General features: G+C 57.8%; 2 protein-coding genes across 3 annotated transcripts in view; one reads left to right on the forward strand and one right to left on the reverse strand.

Moving 5' to 3' along the window:
* Window positions 1-2,213, forward strand: part of COG2 (component of oligomeric golgi complex 2) — a 38,306-nt gene extending 36,093 nt beyond the window's left edge. For both annotated transcript variants that reach the window (XM_037060209.1, XM_037060210.1), the window contains exon 18: window positions 1,516-2,213. In XM_037060209.1, the coding sequence (XP_036916104.1) occupies window positions 1,516-1,620 (105 nt within the window). In that variant the 3' untranslated portion in view covers window positions 1,621-2,213. The remainder of the gene's footprint in view (window positions 1-1,515) is intronic.
* A 5,773-nt stretch (window positions 2,214-7,986) lies between these two features.
* Window positions 7,987-15,924, reverse strand: AGT (angiotensinogen). The gene is made up of 5 exons (XM_037060212.1): window positions 15,839-15,924; window positions 13,108-13,962; window positions 9,802-10,069; window positions 8,981-9,125; window positions 7,987-8,559 (listed from the first exon to the last, which is right to left on the reverse strand). The coding sequence occupies exons 2-5, from the start codon at window positions 13,934-13,936 to the stop codon at window positions 8,368-8,370; spliced, it is 1,434 nt and encodes a 477-aa protein (XP_036916107.1). The 5' UTR covers window positions 13,937-13,962; window positions 15,839-15,924; the 3' UTR covers window positions 7,987-8,367.
* Window positions 15,925-19,070: the final 3,146 nt, after the last annotated feature.

A 19,070-nucleotide genomic window follows, 5' to 3' on the forward strand; every position in this document is an offset into this window, starting at 1 on the left:
AAACCGAGTTCTAGGGGCACCTGGCATTTCACATGAGCCCAGAGGTGCCGCTGAGGGGGCCGGGGGGCCGGTCGCCCATGCTAGAAAGGGGGGTCAGGGCCCCAAGGTACTTGAAGTCCAGATATTTGCACCTAGGAATTTAGAGAAAGAAAAGATAGAAGAACACTGAAAGCTGACTTTCTGAAATCCATCCGCTCCTTTGCGTGGTTTCGTCTGCTTGGTCTTCAGCGCTCACACTGGCGAGGCCCTCTGGAGAGGTGCCCACAGAGGTCCTGTCCTCCTGGTCCCCTGCCTGACACGTGGCCAGCACCACATCACAGTCTTTGGAAATATTAGCTAGTTTAGAACAGCTTAGGACAACCAGCGAAGCACCAGCCCGTTGGCCTTGCATTGTGGAACGCGAGAGGCCACCTGAGCACCGTGTCTCCGTAAAAGGCAGATCTGAGCGTCGTGGCGCACAGTGAGCACTAACATGCATGTTACCGTGCAGGGGGCAGGGGAGGACCACACGCAGGCCTTCCCTCGTGAGGCACAGGCGACTTCCCCGATGTCGCAGAACTTTCAGAGGCTCAGGAAGTGGGTTTCCTGGGTAGAGAACGGTCCTCGAGGCGGGTCCTCAGGGACAGCCCCTTTGCTCCAGAAAAAGTGAAACCGGAACGTTTCCATCCGGAGATGCGTGGTTTTCTGGCTCACCCAGGGCCTTCTCCTGTGCAGCAGGGTCGTCACCGAAAGTCAGAGTTCTTCTGCTTTGGAGCAGAGTTAGACATCTGTCCTGGCGAAAGTCTGGTGCTGTGTCTCCCTGCTTTACTAGAGAAGTGTAGTCTTCTTACAAGCAAGGAGTTTGTTACGAAAGCACATGGAACAAATAAGCAGAGGGAAAGCGGGGGCGGGGGGCCATCCTCACCCCAGGCCCCAGGATGGACCACAGCACTAACAGACCCGGTACACGGTTTTTCCAGAGCTCACTGTGAGCGCTTGTGTGTGTGTGTGTGTGTGTTGTCACTGCTGCTGCTGTCCCACGAGAGCGGGGACACCGGGCGCCATCTCTCGGTTCCCACGTAGTTCACGGGAGCTGCTGTGCCCGAGTAGTTTCAGTTAATCAGATTCTAAGAAAAGGTGGTCGCTATGTTGAGAAATTAAGACAGGCCAATTCCTTTTTCAGAATTCCCCATTTTAAAAAACAGTTCACTTGATTATTTCATTTGGTGTGAATTCTCTTTGCCAGTCCACAAAAGAGGCTCTTGTCCTGTTAGATGCTGATTTGATGGACCAAGATCAGTGAAACACACTGACTTCTTAGAAGGCCCAGTGTTTGACCCCAGAGAGTAAAGTTTCACCATAAGTAAACCCTTTTGCTCTAAAAGGAAAAAAATATTCTGCCATTCTCTGAAGCAGCTGCCTTTTTCTTATTTAGTAGATGCTGGGGATGAATATTTTGCTCTATTTTTTTATAAGGGTCTTTTTCACATTCAGCGTAAAGCGCAGTAACTCACCTCATTCTCATGGCCGTTGCAGATACAAAAGTTGGGCCTCCAGCCAAAGGACATAAAAGGCTTCCCAGCGCTCACACAGCTCGTTGCTGCCGCCAAGGACCAGGCAGCAGCGGCGGAGCGGCCGTAGGCATCGGGGACCACAGGCATCGGGGACCGCGGAAAGCCGGGCACCGGGCCAGGCGCCCGCTGGAAGAAAGTGGCTCTGTTCTCTCTGCAGCCCCAAGCCTCGGAGTGGACGGAGTGTCCCTGCCGTGTCCCCAGCGACACGCCGGCCCAGCTCAGCCTGCACATTTGGGTCTTCCTTCACCCAAAAAGAACACAAAAGCCTTTTTCCGTTGTATGGAAGATAGTTTTTAAGACATTTGAAACTTTCTACTATAGTTTACAGAGCAAATTATTTTATTTTTATTGTAAACCTTAGTGAGGAAGAGCTGATTTGTAAAATAGGATTAAAGTAAATGTATATATGCAGACGCAGAACGGGTTCTCCCTGGCCTGAGGCAGAAGCAGCCACCTGCCAGGGTGTGGCCGCGCCCGGGCAGCGCCCCCTCCGAGACACGTGTTGATGGACCCCCCGAGTGCAGCTAGAAAATGGCGGCTCCCCGCCCTCCCGCCAATGTTTCAGGCAGTGCTCTGGCGTGCTGTCCACCCAGCCCTCTGTTGGGAGTGGGAACCAGTCAGGGGGATTTATTTTCCGAATAAATGAAGTACCTGCCCAGAGCATGCGCACCTTTTCTTTGTGAACACGGCACGAGTTGCGTCTCCTCGCTCGGGCCCGTGGTGACCGGTTTCCATCTGGGCTGGTGCCTCCCCTCGCTCCTCTTTGGGGGGTCCTGTCCCCATAGAAGCACCCCTGGACATGCTGGATCCCACCCACGGGAAGGCAGCACACACGCCTGCCCCTGGAAGCCAGCAGCTGCTGGCGCTCCTGATGAGCCAATCCTGCTCGCGGGGGGTCAGCGGTCGGGCAGACAGAGAGTCGGGAATGTCGAGAAGAGGTGCTCAGCGCCTGTGGTTGGCTCGCTACCCTGTGGCAGGGTCCAGCCTCGGCAGGGTTCAGAGTCCCCGAAGGATGGATGGCGCAGGCAACGAATGACCAGTCAGACACCCAGTTGGATGTCGGAGAACAGCCAGCCTGTGAGGGCCCAACTGAGCTCTCAGAGTCTGACTTAAACTTTATTTTTATAGGGATCGTTACATGTCATTAAGGAAACAGGTGCATGGCATGATCAGTTAAGTGGAAAAAATCAATGCAGAGGTAACTAGGGAAAATAGAAGAAATTCCACAGACTCAGTCATGTTACACAAAAGTCATTTTGGCCAGGAGAGCCATCAGGTAATTAGGAATGGCTGTTTGTACAAAGCTTCAAATGTCTCATTGATGAGCAGATGTTTATTTAGAATTTGGCATGGGTCATAAAGATACACTAGACTGGACGGCAGTTCTGGGAAACTCACTCCGAGGCCTTTGTGGTGTCTAACTTGACTCTGTCTAACATGTTTCTTTACGTACTGTGGACTCTGACTCTTTGGTAATTGTTTCTACATGCTTAGTTTGTAATAGCTAACCAGCTTCTGTTTCTTTTTCTAATTCTAATTAGTATATATTCCTGTCCAAGGCAGAGGAGGGACTGGTACTCATCAACGTTCAGGGGCTGTCTCATTAGGGGGACTTTGTTCTCTGGCCAAGAAATCATTTTGTACAACTTCATTGGAATTATGCGGATCATTGGACCTGAAACACAGGTGTCTGAAAATCCCACCACCTAATAATCACCAAAACAAACCTGCAAGGAGAGAGAGCCAGGGAATCCAGCCTCAGTTGCCTCTGCTGTGCAGATGCATCTCATCCGTCCCGACAGTGTCAAGGGACGGGTGCTGGTCGGCTCCCAATGACCCTGCACACTGACACGCCCCTGCACCCTCGGGCTTGGGCGGGGCGGGGGGGGGGGGACTGCCCTTGCAGCATAAGGACGGCAGGAAAGCAGGTGGCATGTTCCTCTCCAGCTTCGCCTTTCTTTGCACCTTAGCCTCCCTCTGTTCAAAGGTTGGTTGTAGGGAGACCAAGGAAAGGAGTGAGTGACAGGAAATAAGCAGGTCTCGGATTGGAGCTCGCTGGGACGACTTTGTTTCAGCGCAGTGACAGAGTCCTGAAAGACGCGCCCCAGGAGCACCGCAGCCCAGCGGCATGGGCACCAGGAGCTCCCTGGGCCTGGCGCTCACACAGCCGGAGCAGCTCCCACCCAGCCCCGGTGCACGGCATGTGCTCTGGGCTTAGCCGCAGACCAGGGCCAGGCCCTGCCCCTGGACCCGCCAGTGCTGGACTCAGCAGTTAGGATTAGGAAGGTGGGTGGGAGCAGCAGAGCCGTGGGAGCGAGGAGTGGGGGGGGCAGGAGGGGTGCATCACAGGGTTTGACCTGACTCAGCCGTGGGGCCTGGCTCAGCCGTGGGGTCTATGCTCGGCTCCTCTTTGCTGGTGCAGCAGACAGTGGTGGGGAGGGAAAGGCAGACGGATGTAGGGGCCGGGAGAGCGGGGGCAGAGTGGAACCCGCACCAGGGTCTCGCTGCCTCCAGGCGTCCCAGGTTCAGTGACCGGTGTTCTCGAGGCCGTGCACACACCTGGCCCAGGACCAGAGGAAGCTGAAGGAAGAGGTCCAGTGGGGCCCACTGCCCGATGCCGACAGGTGCCCTGCAGCCTAGTGTGACCTGAGACCTGGACCCGCCTGCCCAGTGAGAGTGTGCCATGTCCCTCCACCTGCCAAATCCCACAGACTCCAACCAACAGGAACCTCGAGGGAGCCCGGGAGGGAGTCTGGGGAGCGTAGTCCCCACCGCACTGGGTGACCCGGGACAGACCCACCCCAGTGGCCACACAGCTGATCTGGCCCCTGCAGCCCAACCCCAGCTGGGGACAGACTCACTGTTGTCCTGTCCCCTGAATCCCCTGATGCCTCTGCCTCCCTCCTTGGCTCCAGACACGCAGGAGGGCGGTAGGATTTATTAGTCCTTCCCCGTCCACTATTAATCCCGTTTTACGGATGAGGAAACAGACAGAAACAGGCACTGAGGTAACTAATCAGTGGAATGTAAACCCAGGCGGTCGTTCCAGAGCCCAGTGTGCTCACCAGGAGGTAATGCTCCGACCTGGACTTGAGTGTGGGAACAGAGGCCCTGACATTGGGGGACCGGACCCAGGTTCCTGATTTCTCTCAAAGACTTTATTTAGCCTTAGAGGGGAAGGGAGGAGGAAGAGAGGGAGAGAAACATCCCTTAGTTGCCTGTCACACACGCCCCATCCAGGGACCAGGGCCACAACCCAGGCACGTGCCCTGACGGGGACTCAAACCGGCAACCTTCCACTCTGCAGGATGACACCCAGACAACGGAGCCACACCGGTCGGGGCCCAGGCTGGGGGCTGCTTTGCCTCCCATGAGGCCCCAGGCTCACTCCTTAGCCCATGACACCAGTTTCCAGTGTGTTGGACAACAGCAACACCATTAAAGCCATGATGTTCATTTCTGGATTTAAGGAGCAAGACTCTTAGTTAAAAAGCAGAACGCCCAGACATGCCTCCCCAGCTTCCTCAGATGCCTCCTCTATGTCATGTGTGTGATTACTAAGCTGTGTTTCAGAGAACTGTGATCAAATACTGTTTAAAGGTGAAGGAATACTTCTTGTAAAACTAATTTTTAAAGCTTTTTAACATAAAGTCAAAAAGGGGTCACAAGCGCCGGAGCTGGTGTGCTGGTGTCCCCAGGTACCCAGGCACCCGGGAGTGAGGCAGGGTGTGCCCGCACCATCTCAGACTTGGGAAAGGTGACCGCGGTGTCTGTCCTGCATGTCCTATGACGTCCCCGGTCTCCAGAACAGCACCTGCCGACCCAATGTGCACATCCTGGTGCCCGGATTCAGAACTCTGCCCTCCGTGAGCTGTGATGTGGAGTCAGTGGAGAGCCTGCATCACAGAAACCTTCTGGGTTTCTAAGCTCAGTGAGGGACGGGGGATCTGCTGACTTTCCTCGGCCGCCCCCGGCCCCCTTGGCTCCTGGCCTGGTGCCCAGAATCTCAGACTGGAGGGGTTTGTCCTGGCTGGATAATGAATCGCCTCATTACTGGATACACACTTTGCAACCCAGGGAGACGTAGAACGCAGTGAAGCAATGTCTAAGGAAAAGCAGCCCATAGAATTAATACTTTTGTGTTAAGTGGTGTGCAAAATGTTGGTGTTTTGTGTCTTTGTAGTGTCCTGACCCAATTCCCGGTGCCGGATGAGCTCAGGCACGGAGACCAGCGACCGGGTGGCAACGGCTTACTCCTAGCAACTGCCCAAACCCTGGCAGCCTGCTCAGCAGAGAGGCCTGTCAAAAACACAACATGCTCCGCAGCCAGCTGCCCTGTGAGTGGCCTCAGGATGGCGTCGCAGCTGGGGACTCGGGCTCCCTGCTGTGTCCCCACAGCCAACACGGAGCCGGGCAGCACCCATGTAAAGGATGGACTCTGGGTGATGACAACATGCCAGCGTCCCCATTACCAAGGTCCCTCAGCAGCATGGGACACTTGTTGCAACAGATGGACCTGCGCCGCCACATTGTCACCACCCGGCACCTGAACACATGTTGAATGGAATGTATTTGCTGGCGGGAGAGTGGGGGAGACCTGGGGGTGGGGGAGCTAGGGGAGACGGGGTTGGACCAGCAGCTCCGAACCCCATACTCACATATATCGGGCCCGTTGTGCCTTTGCGGCAGTCATGAGAATTACTGCAGAAACTGGAGCTCTGACCTCCTCTCCCCGTGCCCTACATCACATCACCTCGTGCCTCTCCACCTCCTGTGCTCCCTCTGCCTCCGTCTTACACAGGACACGTGACTGACGGCACCCAGATGGCCCAGGGTCCTGTCCTCCCTCAGGGTCTCTCGTTTAGTCCCATCTGCAACCCCCCTGTGCCATGTAAGGTCCCGGCCACAGGCCCCGGGGAGCAGGCTCCTGCCTCCTGCTGTGGCCCCAGGTGCACACCTCTGTTCCTGCTGTGCCCTTTAGAAGGGGACTGCCATGAGGGGTGGAGGTCACGGTCCTGTTAGGGACCAAGTGCCACATGGGGGTTACTACTCATTCATTCAAGTGTTTGCCATTCCGTAAACAAGGAGATGGCGGCAGATATACGAAGCCACTTGCTCCGAGTCACACAGCTGGGTTCCCTGTCAGCCCCCCTCCGAGCCCCCGCCATTCTGCCCCTGGGTGCCTGGCACACAGACCCTGTTACACCCACAGAGGTGGGAAGGACCAGGCATCCCCCTTGTTGCCAAGATAGGGAGGTATGCTGCAGGTTAGAGGGGTGCTTGGGAATGTGAGGGGACACACTGAGGTTTGAAGGGTGCCGTTGCTGTTCTGTGTGGTCCTGGGCCGCAGTCAGAGGAGTAGACCCCCCCACCTGTCCCCACGCATGCTCTGGTCAGAGTGTGGTTCCACGCCCCAGTGAGTGGGAGGGGTGGTGAGGCCTGGGTGAAGGGCGGGCACTGCACAAGCAGGACAGGAAAGCCCTGGGTCAGCTCTGACACCAGCCGTCCCCACTCCCAGCCTGGTGCTCCCCAGCCTCTGTGGGCCACGAGCCCCTCAGCTCCCACGGGCAGCTGCTCTCTCACCTGGCCGCTGAGTCTGTCAGTATTTACAGACGGGAAGAGAACATGCATCTGACCCTCTGCAGCACCCTCGCCAATCAGCGTGCAGCCTAGGCCTGCCGGGCACCCACCCCTCTCGGGCTCTGCCCAAGAGTTAGCAGACAGGGGCCTAATCCCACCAAGGAGGACAGGCAGGGACACTTAACGGACAGGAAGGAACGTGCCGTGTAGAGACCTCTCTGTCTCCTGCTCCCCAGGCACCACGCACGACAGCCTGGCCCTGCGTCCGGGAGTGAAGACGAGCCATCATCTGGCCCCTCCCCAGCTGCATGGGATACAGGGCCTCCCAGGCCCGCCTGCCCGTCCCACAGACAGTCACCGCCACCGAGGGAAGAAGCATCCAGAAAAACATCGCCTTCAGCTTCTTCGGAGTCCTGGAAAGCACTTCCGTGTGTGCGGTTTGTCTGCTGAACGGTCCAGCAGAAGTAACGCCTGCCCGGGTGTGGCTGGCAGGGTCATGATATAGGTGCGATGATTTATCGTTTCCATTTGAACATTTCACCTAACATGTCATACAGTGTGCTTGCGTGGGTGATATTGTGATGTTACAGAATGACATGCTTATGATTTTGTAATAAAAAGGGGGCGTTATTTGTGCCTGTATTTGCTCTGCGAGTGAAAGAATTGTTTTTCCCTTTTGCTTCCTGTTGTAAGGCGTTTATGAATAACGCAGGGCCATCAGCCATGGTCTAACGTCCATCAGATGCCTGTGCTTCTCCGAAACCACCAGCATCACGGCAAAGAGAAGCTCGGGCCTTGTGGAGACAGCGCACAGGTCATGACCCCCATTCACTAAGCTGCGTGTACACCCAGGGCAGTGAAAAACATGCGTTTTAATTTTAAAACCCAATTTCTGTTTCCAATTAGAAAGGAAACAATGACTGGTGTCACAAACACGTTGGTCTGTGGGAACTCTTTCTGTAAGGACATTTTGTCCTGTGCTGAGCGCTGGCCCTTGGCTGCCCCCACACTCCCGCGATAAACTGAAGGACCCAAGGGCCTGCTTCGCCCGCAGGGCCTGCTGCTCCCCCACACGGCGCTGTGCCGACCAAGGAGAGGCGGCTTCCTTCCAGCTCGAGGCTGACTCACTGGAAGAAAAAGCAGAAGACGGCGGTGACGAATGGGTGTTGCTGAGTGACTCTGTCTGACGCTGCCTTTGCCCACAGAGGCAGCGGAGCATCAAAGCAGGGCAGCCTCACACCTCGCTCTGCGGGTTGGCCACGCGGCCCAGGAGGTGGAGAGCCGTGGAGTCCTGATCGTAAATGGCAAACAGGAACGGGCGGTTCAGGGTCACCTCCAGGACCTCAGGCCCAGCCGGCTGCTGGGAGGTCTCTGTGGGCTGGTCCCCCTCGTCAGCTTTGAGTTCGAACAGCACACTGTTCAGCACCTGCAAAGCAGCAAGGGTTGGGGTTGCTCCGGACGTCCTGCAGGGCCCAGGGACAGCTGTGCAGAGCTGCCTGCAGTGGGACAAGGGTTTGGCCTGTCCAGACGATGCACGGTGCCTGTGGGCCCTCAACAGCTCTCACTCAGCACAGCAAGACGGCTCCTCCCCAAAGTGCCCTCAGACCTGCCCATCCCAGGCAGAACCCCTGGCCCCGCCCACAGTGGCCCACCAGGCCGTGAGTCCTCACACTCACTTACCACAGGGGGGCACTAGAATTAATTCTAGGGTGGGACACCCACCTGGCCAGGGCGTCTTCTCCCTCCTGCCCAAGCCCACCTTCCAGAAGCTCCCCGTGTGTCCCTTTCATGTACATCCCCCACCCTGGGAATGCACAGACCCAACTCAGCAACAGGCCACACAGTACCTGTCCGACGCGGAGGTTGGAGTCGCTGATTTTGCCCAGGTTTGCCTCGGCGCCCAGCAGGGTGGGCAGCTTGGCCTGGGCGAGCAGGTCCTGCAGGTCGTAGGACCCTCGCAGCGCCAGCTGCGGCACAGTCAGGCGCATGGCCCTGCGGAGATGACCCTCAGTCAGTTAGGAAGGCACCAGGTGGCTCCTGGGGCGAGGCTTGGGCACGCAGAGAGGGCTCTCGGGAGACCCGGGCAGCCAGCTAGCTGACATGTATGTGTCACCACTGGAGGGAGCGGTCACCGGGGGTGAAAGGAGTAATTGCCTTGTCACCATCAGGAAGAGGAGCAAAAGACCAGGGCAGCAAACCAGGGGGCATCTGGGGTCAAGGGTGGCTCCCAGGGGAAGGCCCCCGCAGGCTTCTTAGAGGGGGCCAGGCCCCCTGGGAAGTCAGCCCCCAAGGAGCGCTTATAACACACAGGCGGTGGGTGTCTGGGCTGGTGCCCAAAAGGTCCTGCTCACTGGGCACATTGAAATGCACTCTGACCCCCCACCTGGGGAAGAGGCGGGTAATCACCTCTCCTGTCCCCAGATAGATGGTGATTAATAAATTGAGTGCCGGGTCAACAGCCGGTGGAGAGATGAGGGTGGGTGCATGCCTTCTGCTCCCCAAAGTAGAGGCCCTGTCCCTGCTCCATGCCTAGGCCTTGGCCAACAGCGGCTCCCATGTCCCCCCAGGCTCCCTACGCCCCTTCCCACCCTAAGCAGAAGTACCAGCACAGCTCCCCACTTCCAGAGGGAGCAGCCAGGAGGTTCCCAGGGGTTCCCAGTGGCCATACCGGGGAGCCAGGTTCTTGGTCCACGTCAGGAAGTCATGCTGGAAGGTGAGGGCCTCGACCTCCCGCAGGGCAGAGGCACAGTGGGGCTGAATCAGCAGCAGGCCCACGTTCTGGCTGAGGGGCACCCTGGTCATGGAGAGGTGGTTGTGGGTGTCGCTCCAGTGCTGGAAGGTGCCGGTGGCCGAGAGCATGGGGACCGACACGGAGGTGGTGTTGTCCACCCAGAACTCCTGGGGGCCAGCCAGCAGGGAGAAGCCCTTCATCTGCCCTGGAGACCCAGACGGAGACAGAAGGGAAGGGTCAGCCAGGCGGCAGAGGCAGGCGGGTGCGGGGCCAGGGCTGGGCCGAGCTGAGAGCCGGGTTGAGGTGGGCGACACCAGCACTCTCAGGGCCACGGCGTTTCCCTGGGGGCGGGTCAAGTCCTCCTCCTGCCAAATCAGCCATTTCAAGTTCACTAAGGTGACGCTACCAGCCAATGCTGAAGACACGGTACAGCCAGGCTCCGGCCCGAGAGTGTATACTGTCCCCTCACTCAAGGACACCAAGGACCTTCAGGAACCTACGACACCAGGTGCTGATGGGGCAAACAGACCCCAGGTCTGTCGTGGCCTGAGGCCACTGGTCCAGCATGCTTCCTAGCTTTGGGGGTTTTTTAATCGCGTTTACTTTTTAGAGCAGTTTTAGGCTCACAGAAAAATTAGGAGGCAGGCCCAGAGATCTCCCACGTACCTGCTCCCCACCCCCAGCCACGCAGCCCCCCTCACCACCTGCACTGCCACCCGCAACGCCGATGAACCTACGGCCCCAGTGCCGCTGCCCACAGTCCCCCCTTCCCCCTCGGGCTCCCTCTGGGTGCGGTATGTCTGAGGTCTGCACGAGCACGTAATCATGTGAGTCCACCACTGCAGTTCCCTACGGGAGGGTCTCCCTGCCCCCGCATGCTCCGTGGTCCCCAGAGGGAAGGGGGTGGGAGAAGGCGGGAGGGAGGGAGGGGGCTAAGTGGTGATGGAGGGAGACAACTTGGGGTGCTGAGCACCCCGCGCACTTGAAACCAATGCAGTTCTATTGCCCAGCGTCACACAGTAAATTCAATGAAAAAGAGAGAAAGAAAAAATCTTCGGTGACCTTCCTCACCCACGGCCCCTTGGGGACCTTGGCACTGGCCCACCAGACCAGGCAGGAGGCTTTTTAGTTTAGAGGGGAAAAAAGACAGTATTTTTTCCACCAACAAACTGAACACAGACAGACGCCGAAATGTGAACCGAGCAAGGGGCCACCCTCTTCCTTCTGCTCATCTGAAAAGCACCATCTTCTCCGGAGGTTCAGTAAATCCCTCAAGGTTACATCAACAGCTGTCACCGGACCTGCCAGGGCCAGCGCCTGGGCTGGAGGTGACGGTCAGTGCCGGGCAGATGGTGCCCGGGGCTCACAGGCTCCCAAGTCCCCAGCTCTTGCTGGTTAGAAACTCCTGGTCGTGCAATGAGGTCACCGTGAAAAGACGTTATTGCCAAACGGGACTTCAAGCCCCTGACGCAGTCCGCTCATTTCATAAATGGACACACTGGTGGGCCGGAAGGGGGTGCGAAGCTCCATTTGATGGAAACTGAGGCAAGGAAGGCTCGGGCACATGAGGGCTGCACCAGGACGGGGCCGGGAGAGCCCCCCAGGACTTCGCCATCTTGAGTGTGGTTTGCCTTTTTCTGCGTCTCCCCTTCTTCCTCTCTTGCCTTCCTGCCCAGCCGTGTCTTGCAGAATCACGTGGATGGGCACTTCTGAAGCAAGGCCCCATTTCTGACCCAGTGGCTCTCTGGCTTTGCCTTTTGGGGGCGTGACGTTCTCGGTGAGCTCTCCCCTGGCATTGCTCTTAGGGACTGTACACCCTCCTCTGGCCTCTTCCCCCTTCACAGCGTGGCTGGACTCTGCCCCCGTGACCTGTCCGACCTGGGGCCTGAGCATTTGGGCCTGTCTTCTTCCTCTGACACCCAAGGGCGGCTGGAGGTCCTTTCCTGGTGCAATCTCAGGAACTTCCTGCATGTGGCCGGAAGTGACCTTGCTCTCTTCACCCTCTCTCTCCACAGCTCTGTCTTCAACTGCGGACTTTCTTGGCTCTCTATCTGCATGACACCGCTCACGTTGATCCAGCCTCCTCAGTGTCCCTGAGACGCAGGGCTCCCCAGCCCACCCAGCCATCACAGAGCCACTGGTTTAGAGCAAGTCCCCAGAGAGTCGCCTGCACTGTTGCAGACCCTTCGGAGGACCCACCAATCTGCAGTGCATGCAGCACGGCCAAGGGCACAACCTCTGGGCAGAGCACTTGTCCACGTGGACACCTGACACCAAAGAACTCTAACCTTCTCAGGCAGCACTGTCTGAGTCGCAATGTCTGGCCCCCACCCATCTTCCCAGCCCCGCCTTCCGCTGGTCCCCCTCTCTTATCCTAATTTCCCAATCTCGTCCCTCACCTTGAACTTGGCTGCCTCTGCTGGCAGGTTTCTCTTCACTGAAACCCTGCTCCCCTCATCACTCCAAGGCCTCTGTCCACTCCCCAGTGACCCCTACTCTGAGTGCTCTGAGCTCCCAAAGTATCTTCATGGGGAACTTTTGCCTGCAGCTCTGTGGCCAGGGCACCTGCCCTCAGGGTCTGTCCCCTCGTTGAACTTCAACAACCTGGGGTCCGGGCTTGTGCATCCCTCCTACTTGGCACCTCTGAGATGCCCAGCTCAGCATATGGCAGCTTCTCAACAATTATTTTTCGAATGATTGAGCAACCTGAGTAGTAGGGATTGCTTGGTAATCACCCCCCAACGTGAGAGCGATTTAAGCAAACAAAGGGGTTATTTTGCATGAGACAGTGACCTTCACAAGAGACAGAAACCGGGCCCTCTGAGCAGGGAGCTGGGCCATTGCGGGGCAGGAGATGCGGGTTTGGATCCCAGACCTCCTGCTCGTGGCTGGGCCACCATGGGCAAGTCAGGTGATTTCTCTGAGTCCCCATTTCTTTACCGGGGACAGAGGCAGTGACACCTCTTCACCACGTCGCCGGGGATCAGATGATGACAGTGAAAGGAGAGAGGAGAGTCACTGCAGAGACAGGGCAGCGAGTAGGGCAGGCAGATGCCCGAGCCGTGCTCACCCAAGGAGCCCAGGGGGACAGTCCCCGTACCTGTCACGTCTGCCACCCTGCCCACCTCCAAGGCTGGGCCCTGTTCAGCTGAAGCATTGGACAGTAGAGCCCTAGAGACAGAGAACTGTCACCCTCGGGCACCGGCCACTGAGCGGAGTCCCCCGGGAGGGGCTTTGCCTTACCTTGAAAGTGGACGTAGGTGTTGAAGATCAGGGTGGCATCTGGGCTGACTCCTGTCGGGGCACTGCCCATTTTCCACCCTGTTACGGCCTGCATGAACCTGTCGATCTTCTCAGCCGCAAGCTCTGGGTCCGTGGACAGGTCTAGAGAGCGTGGGAGGGTGATGGGGGTGAAGGGGGCCAGGCCCTGCACAAAAGACTGCTTCAGACGCAGGCCGGGGGCCGTGAACAGGCCCACCACGGTGGACAGCAGCAGTCTAGCCTGGCTGTCTGCCCCGCCATGCAGAACCAGGAGGCCCTGGATGGCCTGCAGGGTAGCGAGGACCTTGTGGCCGTCCAGACGGGAGGTGCAGCTCTGGTCCTCCCCGGGGACGCCCAGGAAGGCCTGCAGTCTGCGGGCCGTGGGGTCCAAGGACCCCAGGTAGAAGGAGGTCAGCGTGCCGAAGAGAGCGGTCGGGGACAGGACGGCCCCGCTGGTGGCTGTCCACGTCTCACTCAGCGTCTTGTACATGCGGAAGCCCATGAAGTTGAGCAGCATCCCCACCGTGGCCACCCTCATCTTGTCTTCACCCTCCAGCTTCCCGGCAGCCAGCACCAGCTGCTTCTGCAGCGCCTCCTCGTCCACTGGGGCCGTCTTGGCCTGAATGGGGACGGGTGTGAAGGTTGGCTCGCTGGGCGGCTCAGCACTGGGCGTCTCCAGCTGCTCGCAGCTGCTCTTGCTGTAGACGAGGAGGTGGAAGGGGTGTATGTACACCCGGTCGGCAGCAGACAGGCCAGCCCAGGCCAAGAGACAAAGCACAGTGGCCCCCAGACTCACACCGGCAGGGGCCATCTCTGCGGGCACTCGCTGCTGCTACCCTGAAACCTGCGGGAATGGTGAAACGCGCTTGTGAGTGCCGCCATTGCCAGGCGTGTTCCCACACCCCCTGCAGCCCTTCGCCTGGAGAAACCCACCCATGTCTGCACATGTCCACGTAAGAAAGGGACTCCAAGGCCCTCAGAAAACATCTCCGTGACTCAGGGCAGAGCACCCCATTGCGGCTGAGGTATGCTTTTGCAGGGCTCTGTTTGGGGGTTCCTTTCGTCGCATTTCTGCCACAGGGGCCTCTCCCTTCCTGTTTACATGGCCCATACTGAAGGTCGAAGGTCGGGTCACCAGGGGAATCCTGCCTCCTGAGTGCTGGGGAGAGCCTGCGGGAACAGGCCCAACCCACTTTGCGTTCTGAATGGCACGGACCCCCTTTCCGGTGAAGCCCCCTCACAGGTCATTTCCAGGGCAGCGGAGGTTGTTTGCCCTCGGTTGTGATCAGCCTCCCGCCCCGAGGGTGCTCAGTCAGCAGCCAGCCCTCAACGGGGGGTCAGGGCCTTGTGAGTGCTCCGGGCAGTGTGATGGGCCTGATGCCCACCCCCTGCAGGTCTCTCCTCCTCACCCCTTCCTGGTGTCCCTCTCCTCCGTCCTGGGGGCTTCGTGGCTCAGTGAAAAGGGTGAGGGTGGCAGCTCACAGAGTCCTGCTTCCCCTTGCCACGCGCTGCCGTGGGCTCTTCATCTATCGCAACAGCCCACCCCCGACCCCTGGGGCTTCCTCGGCCCCTCAGGGTTCCACATCACAGCTGTCCCTGCCACGTCCGGCTCTCCGAGCTCACCCTGCCCTGCCTTCCTTCTGCCGTGGCCCTGCTCACCTGGCGGCTCTGTGTACTGTCTGTTTGTGTATTGCCCACCTCCTCCTACGTGAATGCCGACCCCCTGAGAACAGGGTTCTTGCTCTGTTTTCTTTTGCTGACATATACCACATTCCCCACCCACCCCACCCCACCCCCACAGCGTGCCTGAGACATAGTAGCTACTCAAAAAGTCACTGTTAAATAAATTCATTAATGTTGCTCTGTAGAGGAGCAGAGAGGTTCAAGGTCACGTGGCTAGTAAGACACAGAAGTAGGATTCACACCCAGACCCTTAAAGCCACAGCCTGCACATGCAAGCAACCAATCTGTATTGCCTCGTGAACAGAACAGTAAGCATCTGCCTTCGTAGGTCATGCGGAAGTTTAGAAAGCATTTCATAGTCTACCGCTGTCCTAGTCCAAGAACAAGGGCGTCCCAGGCATTGCTATTTGTCCCATTTACAGATGAGCAAGCAGAGGCTCGGGGAGACAGGATGAGCCTGACCGCACAGACCCAGGCCTTGAGCCCAGAGCCAGAGACAGTTCTGCTCAAGGCGGCTGCAGGGAGATGGGGGCCACCCCTCACCTGCGCCCTGTGTGGACACCACGCTGAGCCTAGGCTCCCTGAGCCTGGCCGCTGCCCTGCCCCATCCCTGCCTGCTCAAACCTGGCTGTTCCCTCTGGCTGGAAGAGGACCTGGTGGACACTTGCCCACCATGATCCAGTCCTGTGTCAGCCCCAAGGGACACGGCCCTGCTCCGAGGGAGCAGGGGGACCGACCACCGGCCAACTGTGAGAAGAACCAGCCTTCTGGTGGAACCCAGGGTTGGGCTGAGGGGGAACGGCCCAGCTCTGGATGTCTGGCTTGACTGGAGGGGAGCGGCATCTTCTGAGTCTTCAGGGGTAACATCCCCAGTGGCGTAGGTCACCACTGTCCCCTGGCTTCTGGTTCCTGGATGCCGGTTTGCTCTGCCCCCTCCCCACAGAGACCCAGCAGACAGCTCAGCTGCCCTGGGAGAGACAGGAGGGGCTGGGGCTTGGGATGGGTGTGTGAAGACGGGCTCCCGGCTTACCTTCTGCTTCAGTCCCCGAAACAAGGGCAGCTCTTCCTCTGGCCGGCCACGGAGGCCTATTTATATCTGAGGGGTGGGGATGGAGCCGTTCCCAGACTGTCCTGTGCCCAGGCTGGGGAGGGGGGTTACATCACAGTGGGGGTGGGGACCTCAGGCAGCCAAGGGAAGAACGCCAGAGGGACTCACGCTGGGCCGGCTTCCAGGAAGGCAGGCCGATCGATGCGCGCTCTGCTGCTAAACAGAGTGAGCTGGAACTCGGTCAGTTACACATTTACTGGGTTCATCGGAGCCGGGGCTGCGGTCACCAGACATGGCAGCGTCCTGTGTGGGTGTGGGAGGTGTGTCTGACCCTCTGTGATGTGCTGGGCTAGGGCAGCCACTGAGCCTTCCGACGAAGTTCCCTCAGAGTGTGTGTGCTTCGGAGAGGTCCTGGGCGTGTGCACGCTCAGGAGGCCTGGGCTGGCTGCTGACCCTGCAGCCTGGAGCGAGTGGCTCAGCGGTTGTCCGCAGAGCCGTGTGCAGACCCCTGACAGCCCAGGGAGAGAAACACCCAAACAAGCAAAAGCATCTTCTAGAGGCTTGCAACTCAGCAGTGGTACAGCCAGACAGCAAGGCACCAACAAAAGGCTTCCAGATGGGGGTAGGCGTGTGAAACATTCTGTTAAAGCTGGGGAAGCTCTTGGGGGGCAGGGGATGTCATTGGAGCCAAACCTGGGGGGAATAGAAGGTGACTGCCGAAGAAGGGGCTTGCAGAGAGAGGGGCTTGTACAAGAGTAACAGAGAGGTGCGGCAGAGGGGGCTTGTTTGGGGACGCCAGCAGGCCCAGGTGCGGGAAGTGGGGGGCAGGCAGGGCAGCAAGACTGCCGCTGCTCCCAGGGCCTGCACGGGGTGAAACCTGCTTGCCGCCCCCAATCAGGGCAGGTGGCGTGAGTGGTGCAGAAAGGAGAGACTCTGGCTGGAGCCTGACCGCACTTGGAGGTCAGAGTCGGGCCGCAGAAGGGAGGGATGGCAGATGTCTGGGTGGCACGGTGACATAGGCTTGCCTCCCACTTTTAAAGTTCTCCTCTGGTGGGGACACTGTGATGGGAAGGTGGGGAGAACTTCTCAGATCAGGCCCTGAGAGGATGGTGAACTCTAACCAGGGGAGGGACCCAGAAAGCACGGAGCTTTGGGGAAGAATGCACAGTTGGATTTTGGACTGTTTCTTTTTCTTTTTTACATTTTATTTGTTTTTAGAGAAAGGGGAAAGGAGGTAGAAAGAGAGGGAAAGAAACTGTGTGGTCGCCTCCTGCGCGCCCCCTACTGGGGACCTGGCCCACAACCCAGGCATGTGCCCTGACTGGGAATCAAACCCGTCACCCTTTGGTTCACAGGCCCCTGCTCAATCCACTGAGCTATAGCAGCCAGGGCAAGGACTGTTTCTTTTGAAGTTCTATTGGCACCCAATTTGAAGACTTGAGTGATAGTCCCGATGGTCAGGAGGCAGGTCTGGGCCAGACACACAGATGTGACAGGCAAACACATCCCATGTAACTCATGGCCTGTGGGCGGAGGCGGTTCACCCGGGGAGGATTAAAAATGAGGAACGAGGCCCTGACCAGTGTGGCTCGGTGGGGTGGGCACCATCCCACAAAACTAAATGTCTCAGTTTGGTTCCTCATCAGGGCACACAGCTGGGTTGCAGGTTCAGTTCCCGGTCGGGGGTGAGATAAGGAGGCAACAGATCAATGTTTCTCTCTCACATTGATGTTTCCTCCCTCCCCCTCTCTCTCTCCTTCCCTTCCCCTCCCTCTGAAAATAAAGAATAATTAAACAAAAATGAGGGGAGAAGATAACGAGGGAAACCCAGAGAGCTGGGGACCCCTGAAGGGCAGTGCAAGGACCAGGAGGCGGCTTTCCAGAAGCCGGGGGCAGAGTTTGGAGAAGTGAGAAGGTGGGAGCTGAAAGAGGCCTTTGGGGCAGAAGGTCATAAAGACGTAAAGGCCTTGGTGCCGAGATGTCTCCATCCCAGCAAAGCGTTCTTGGGCTGTCGTTCACCAGCTCTTTGCTGGTCATCAAAGACCAAGCGGAAGTAGGTTGAGGTGAAGGTGGAGAGTGATTCGGGGAAGGATGGGAGAGGGCCAGGCTGAAACGGCCTGAGAAGCCAGGGGTAGGGGGAGGGGCAGACGGACTTGGGAGAGCTCCGCTTTAGGAAATGTTTTAACAGAAGGAGGAGGAGGGATTAGGAGACAGCGTTCTCAACTCTAAAACAGAGGAAGAAAGCTGCTCCTTTCACGGAACCTGCTACTTGGCAGTCGCCCCTGCCCAGGTGGCTGACCTGGGTGTTTGGGCTCCCAGCCTCTTCCTCCACGTCGACTGAAAGGGATTTGACACCGTGTTGCCCGGTTCCTTCCTCTGTCCTCCTGGCTTTCGCTGGGGGCAGGGCCCTGGGCCCGACCCCTTCTGTCCATCTTACTCAGGACTCACGGCTCCCCAGGTCACTCCCACACCACTGCTGGCTGCACTCTGAAAACTGGCGCCTGTCACCCTCGGGCCCTCAGGTCAAAAGTTCTCCTCCACCCTCCAGCCTTCGCCATGCTCACCCCGAGACCCTCCGCCCTCGACCCAGGTCACCTCCGCCCCGTCCGTTATCTGTGCCCTGTGATCTGTGTCCTTCAGGAAGTCACCTCCTCTTTCAGTGCCTTCTGCCCTGAGAGTCTCCATCACATGTTTGTACATCCTGAAGTATATTTGAAAACAGCTTCTGGGGTTTACAGAGCAGGTCAGAGTTCATTCAAACCGTGCCCTCCTCCTGAAAACGACGTGGGGAAAAAATAAGGAAGTAACCATCGTTAGGTTGCGCACAATGTCTCCTTAAACGTTCCGCCCAGTGAACGGCCCTTATTCAACTCCCAAGGTTGGCCATCAGCTGGGTGAGGTTTCTATGCAAGGCTTTTAAGCTCATTAGAATAAATCAAAACATTGCTGGAGCATGTTACCAAGAATTAAATTATTCCCAGAGGAGTATCCACTCAAATAGTCCACAGACTTTGACCTAGCTCTGATTTAGGACAATTTTTTTAAAGATTTTATTTTATTTATTTATCTTTAGAGAGGAAGGGAAGGAGAGAAGGAGAGAAATATCAATGTATGGTTGCCTCTCGTGAGTCCCCTGCTGGCAACTGGTCTGCAACCCAGGCATGTGCCCTGACTGGGAATTGAACCGCGATCATGTGGTTCACAGGCCTGCGCT

The sequence above is a fragment of the Sturnira hondurensis genome, unplaced genomic scaffold, assembly GCF_014824575.4.
Source record: "Sturnira hondurensis isolate 20B ecotype Veracruz unplaced genomic scaffold, ASM1482457v3 Scaffold0011512, whole genome shotgun sequence".
In the NCBI taxonomy this organism is placed as follows: Eukaryota; Metazoa; Chordata; class Mammalia; order Chiroptera; family Phyllostomidae; genus Sturnira; species Sturnira hondurensis.

What these genes read in the sequence shown, in the direction of transcription:
- AGT (XM_037060212.1), bottom strand. Translation starts at nt 13,936, where the DNA reads ATGGCCCCTGCCGGTGTGAGTCTGGGGGCCACTGTGCTTTGTCTCTTG. An exon ending in CACCTACGTCCACTTTCAAG is followed by an intron (nt 10,070 to 13,107) that starts GTAAGGCAAAGC and finishes CTGGGTCTCCAG; the next exon opens with GGCAGATGAAGGGCTTCTCC. An exon ending in CCAACCTCCGCGTCGGACAG is followed by an intron (nt 8,560 to 8,980) that starts GTACTGTGTGGC and finishes GCTGCTTTGCAG; the next exon opens with GTGCTGAACAGTGTGCTGTT.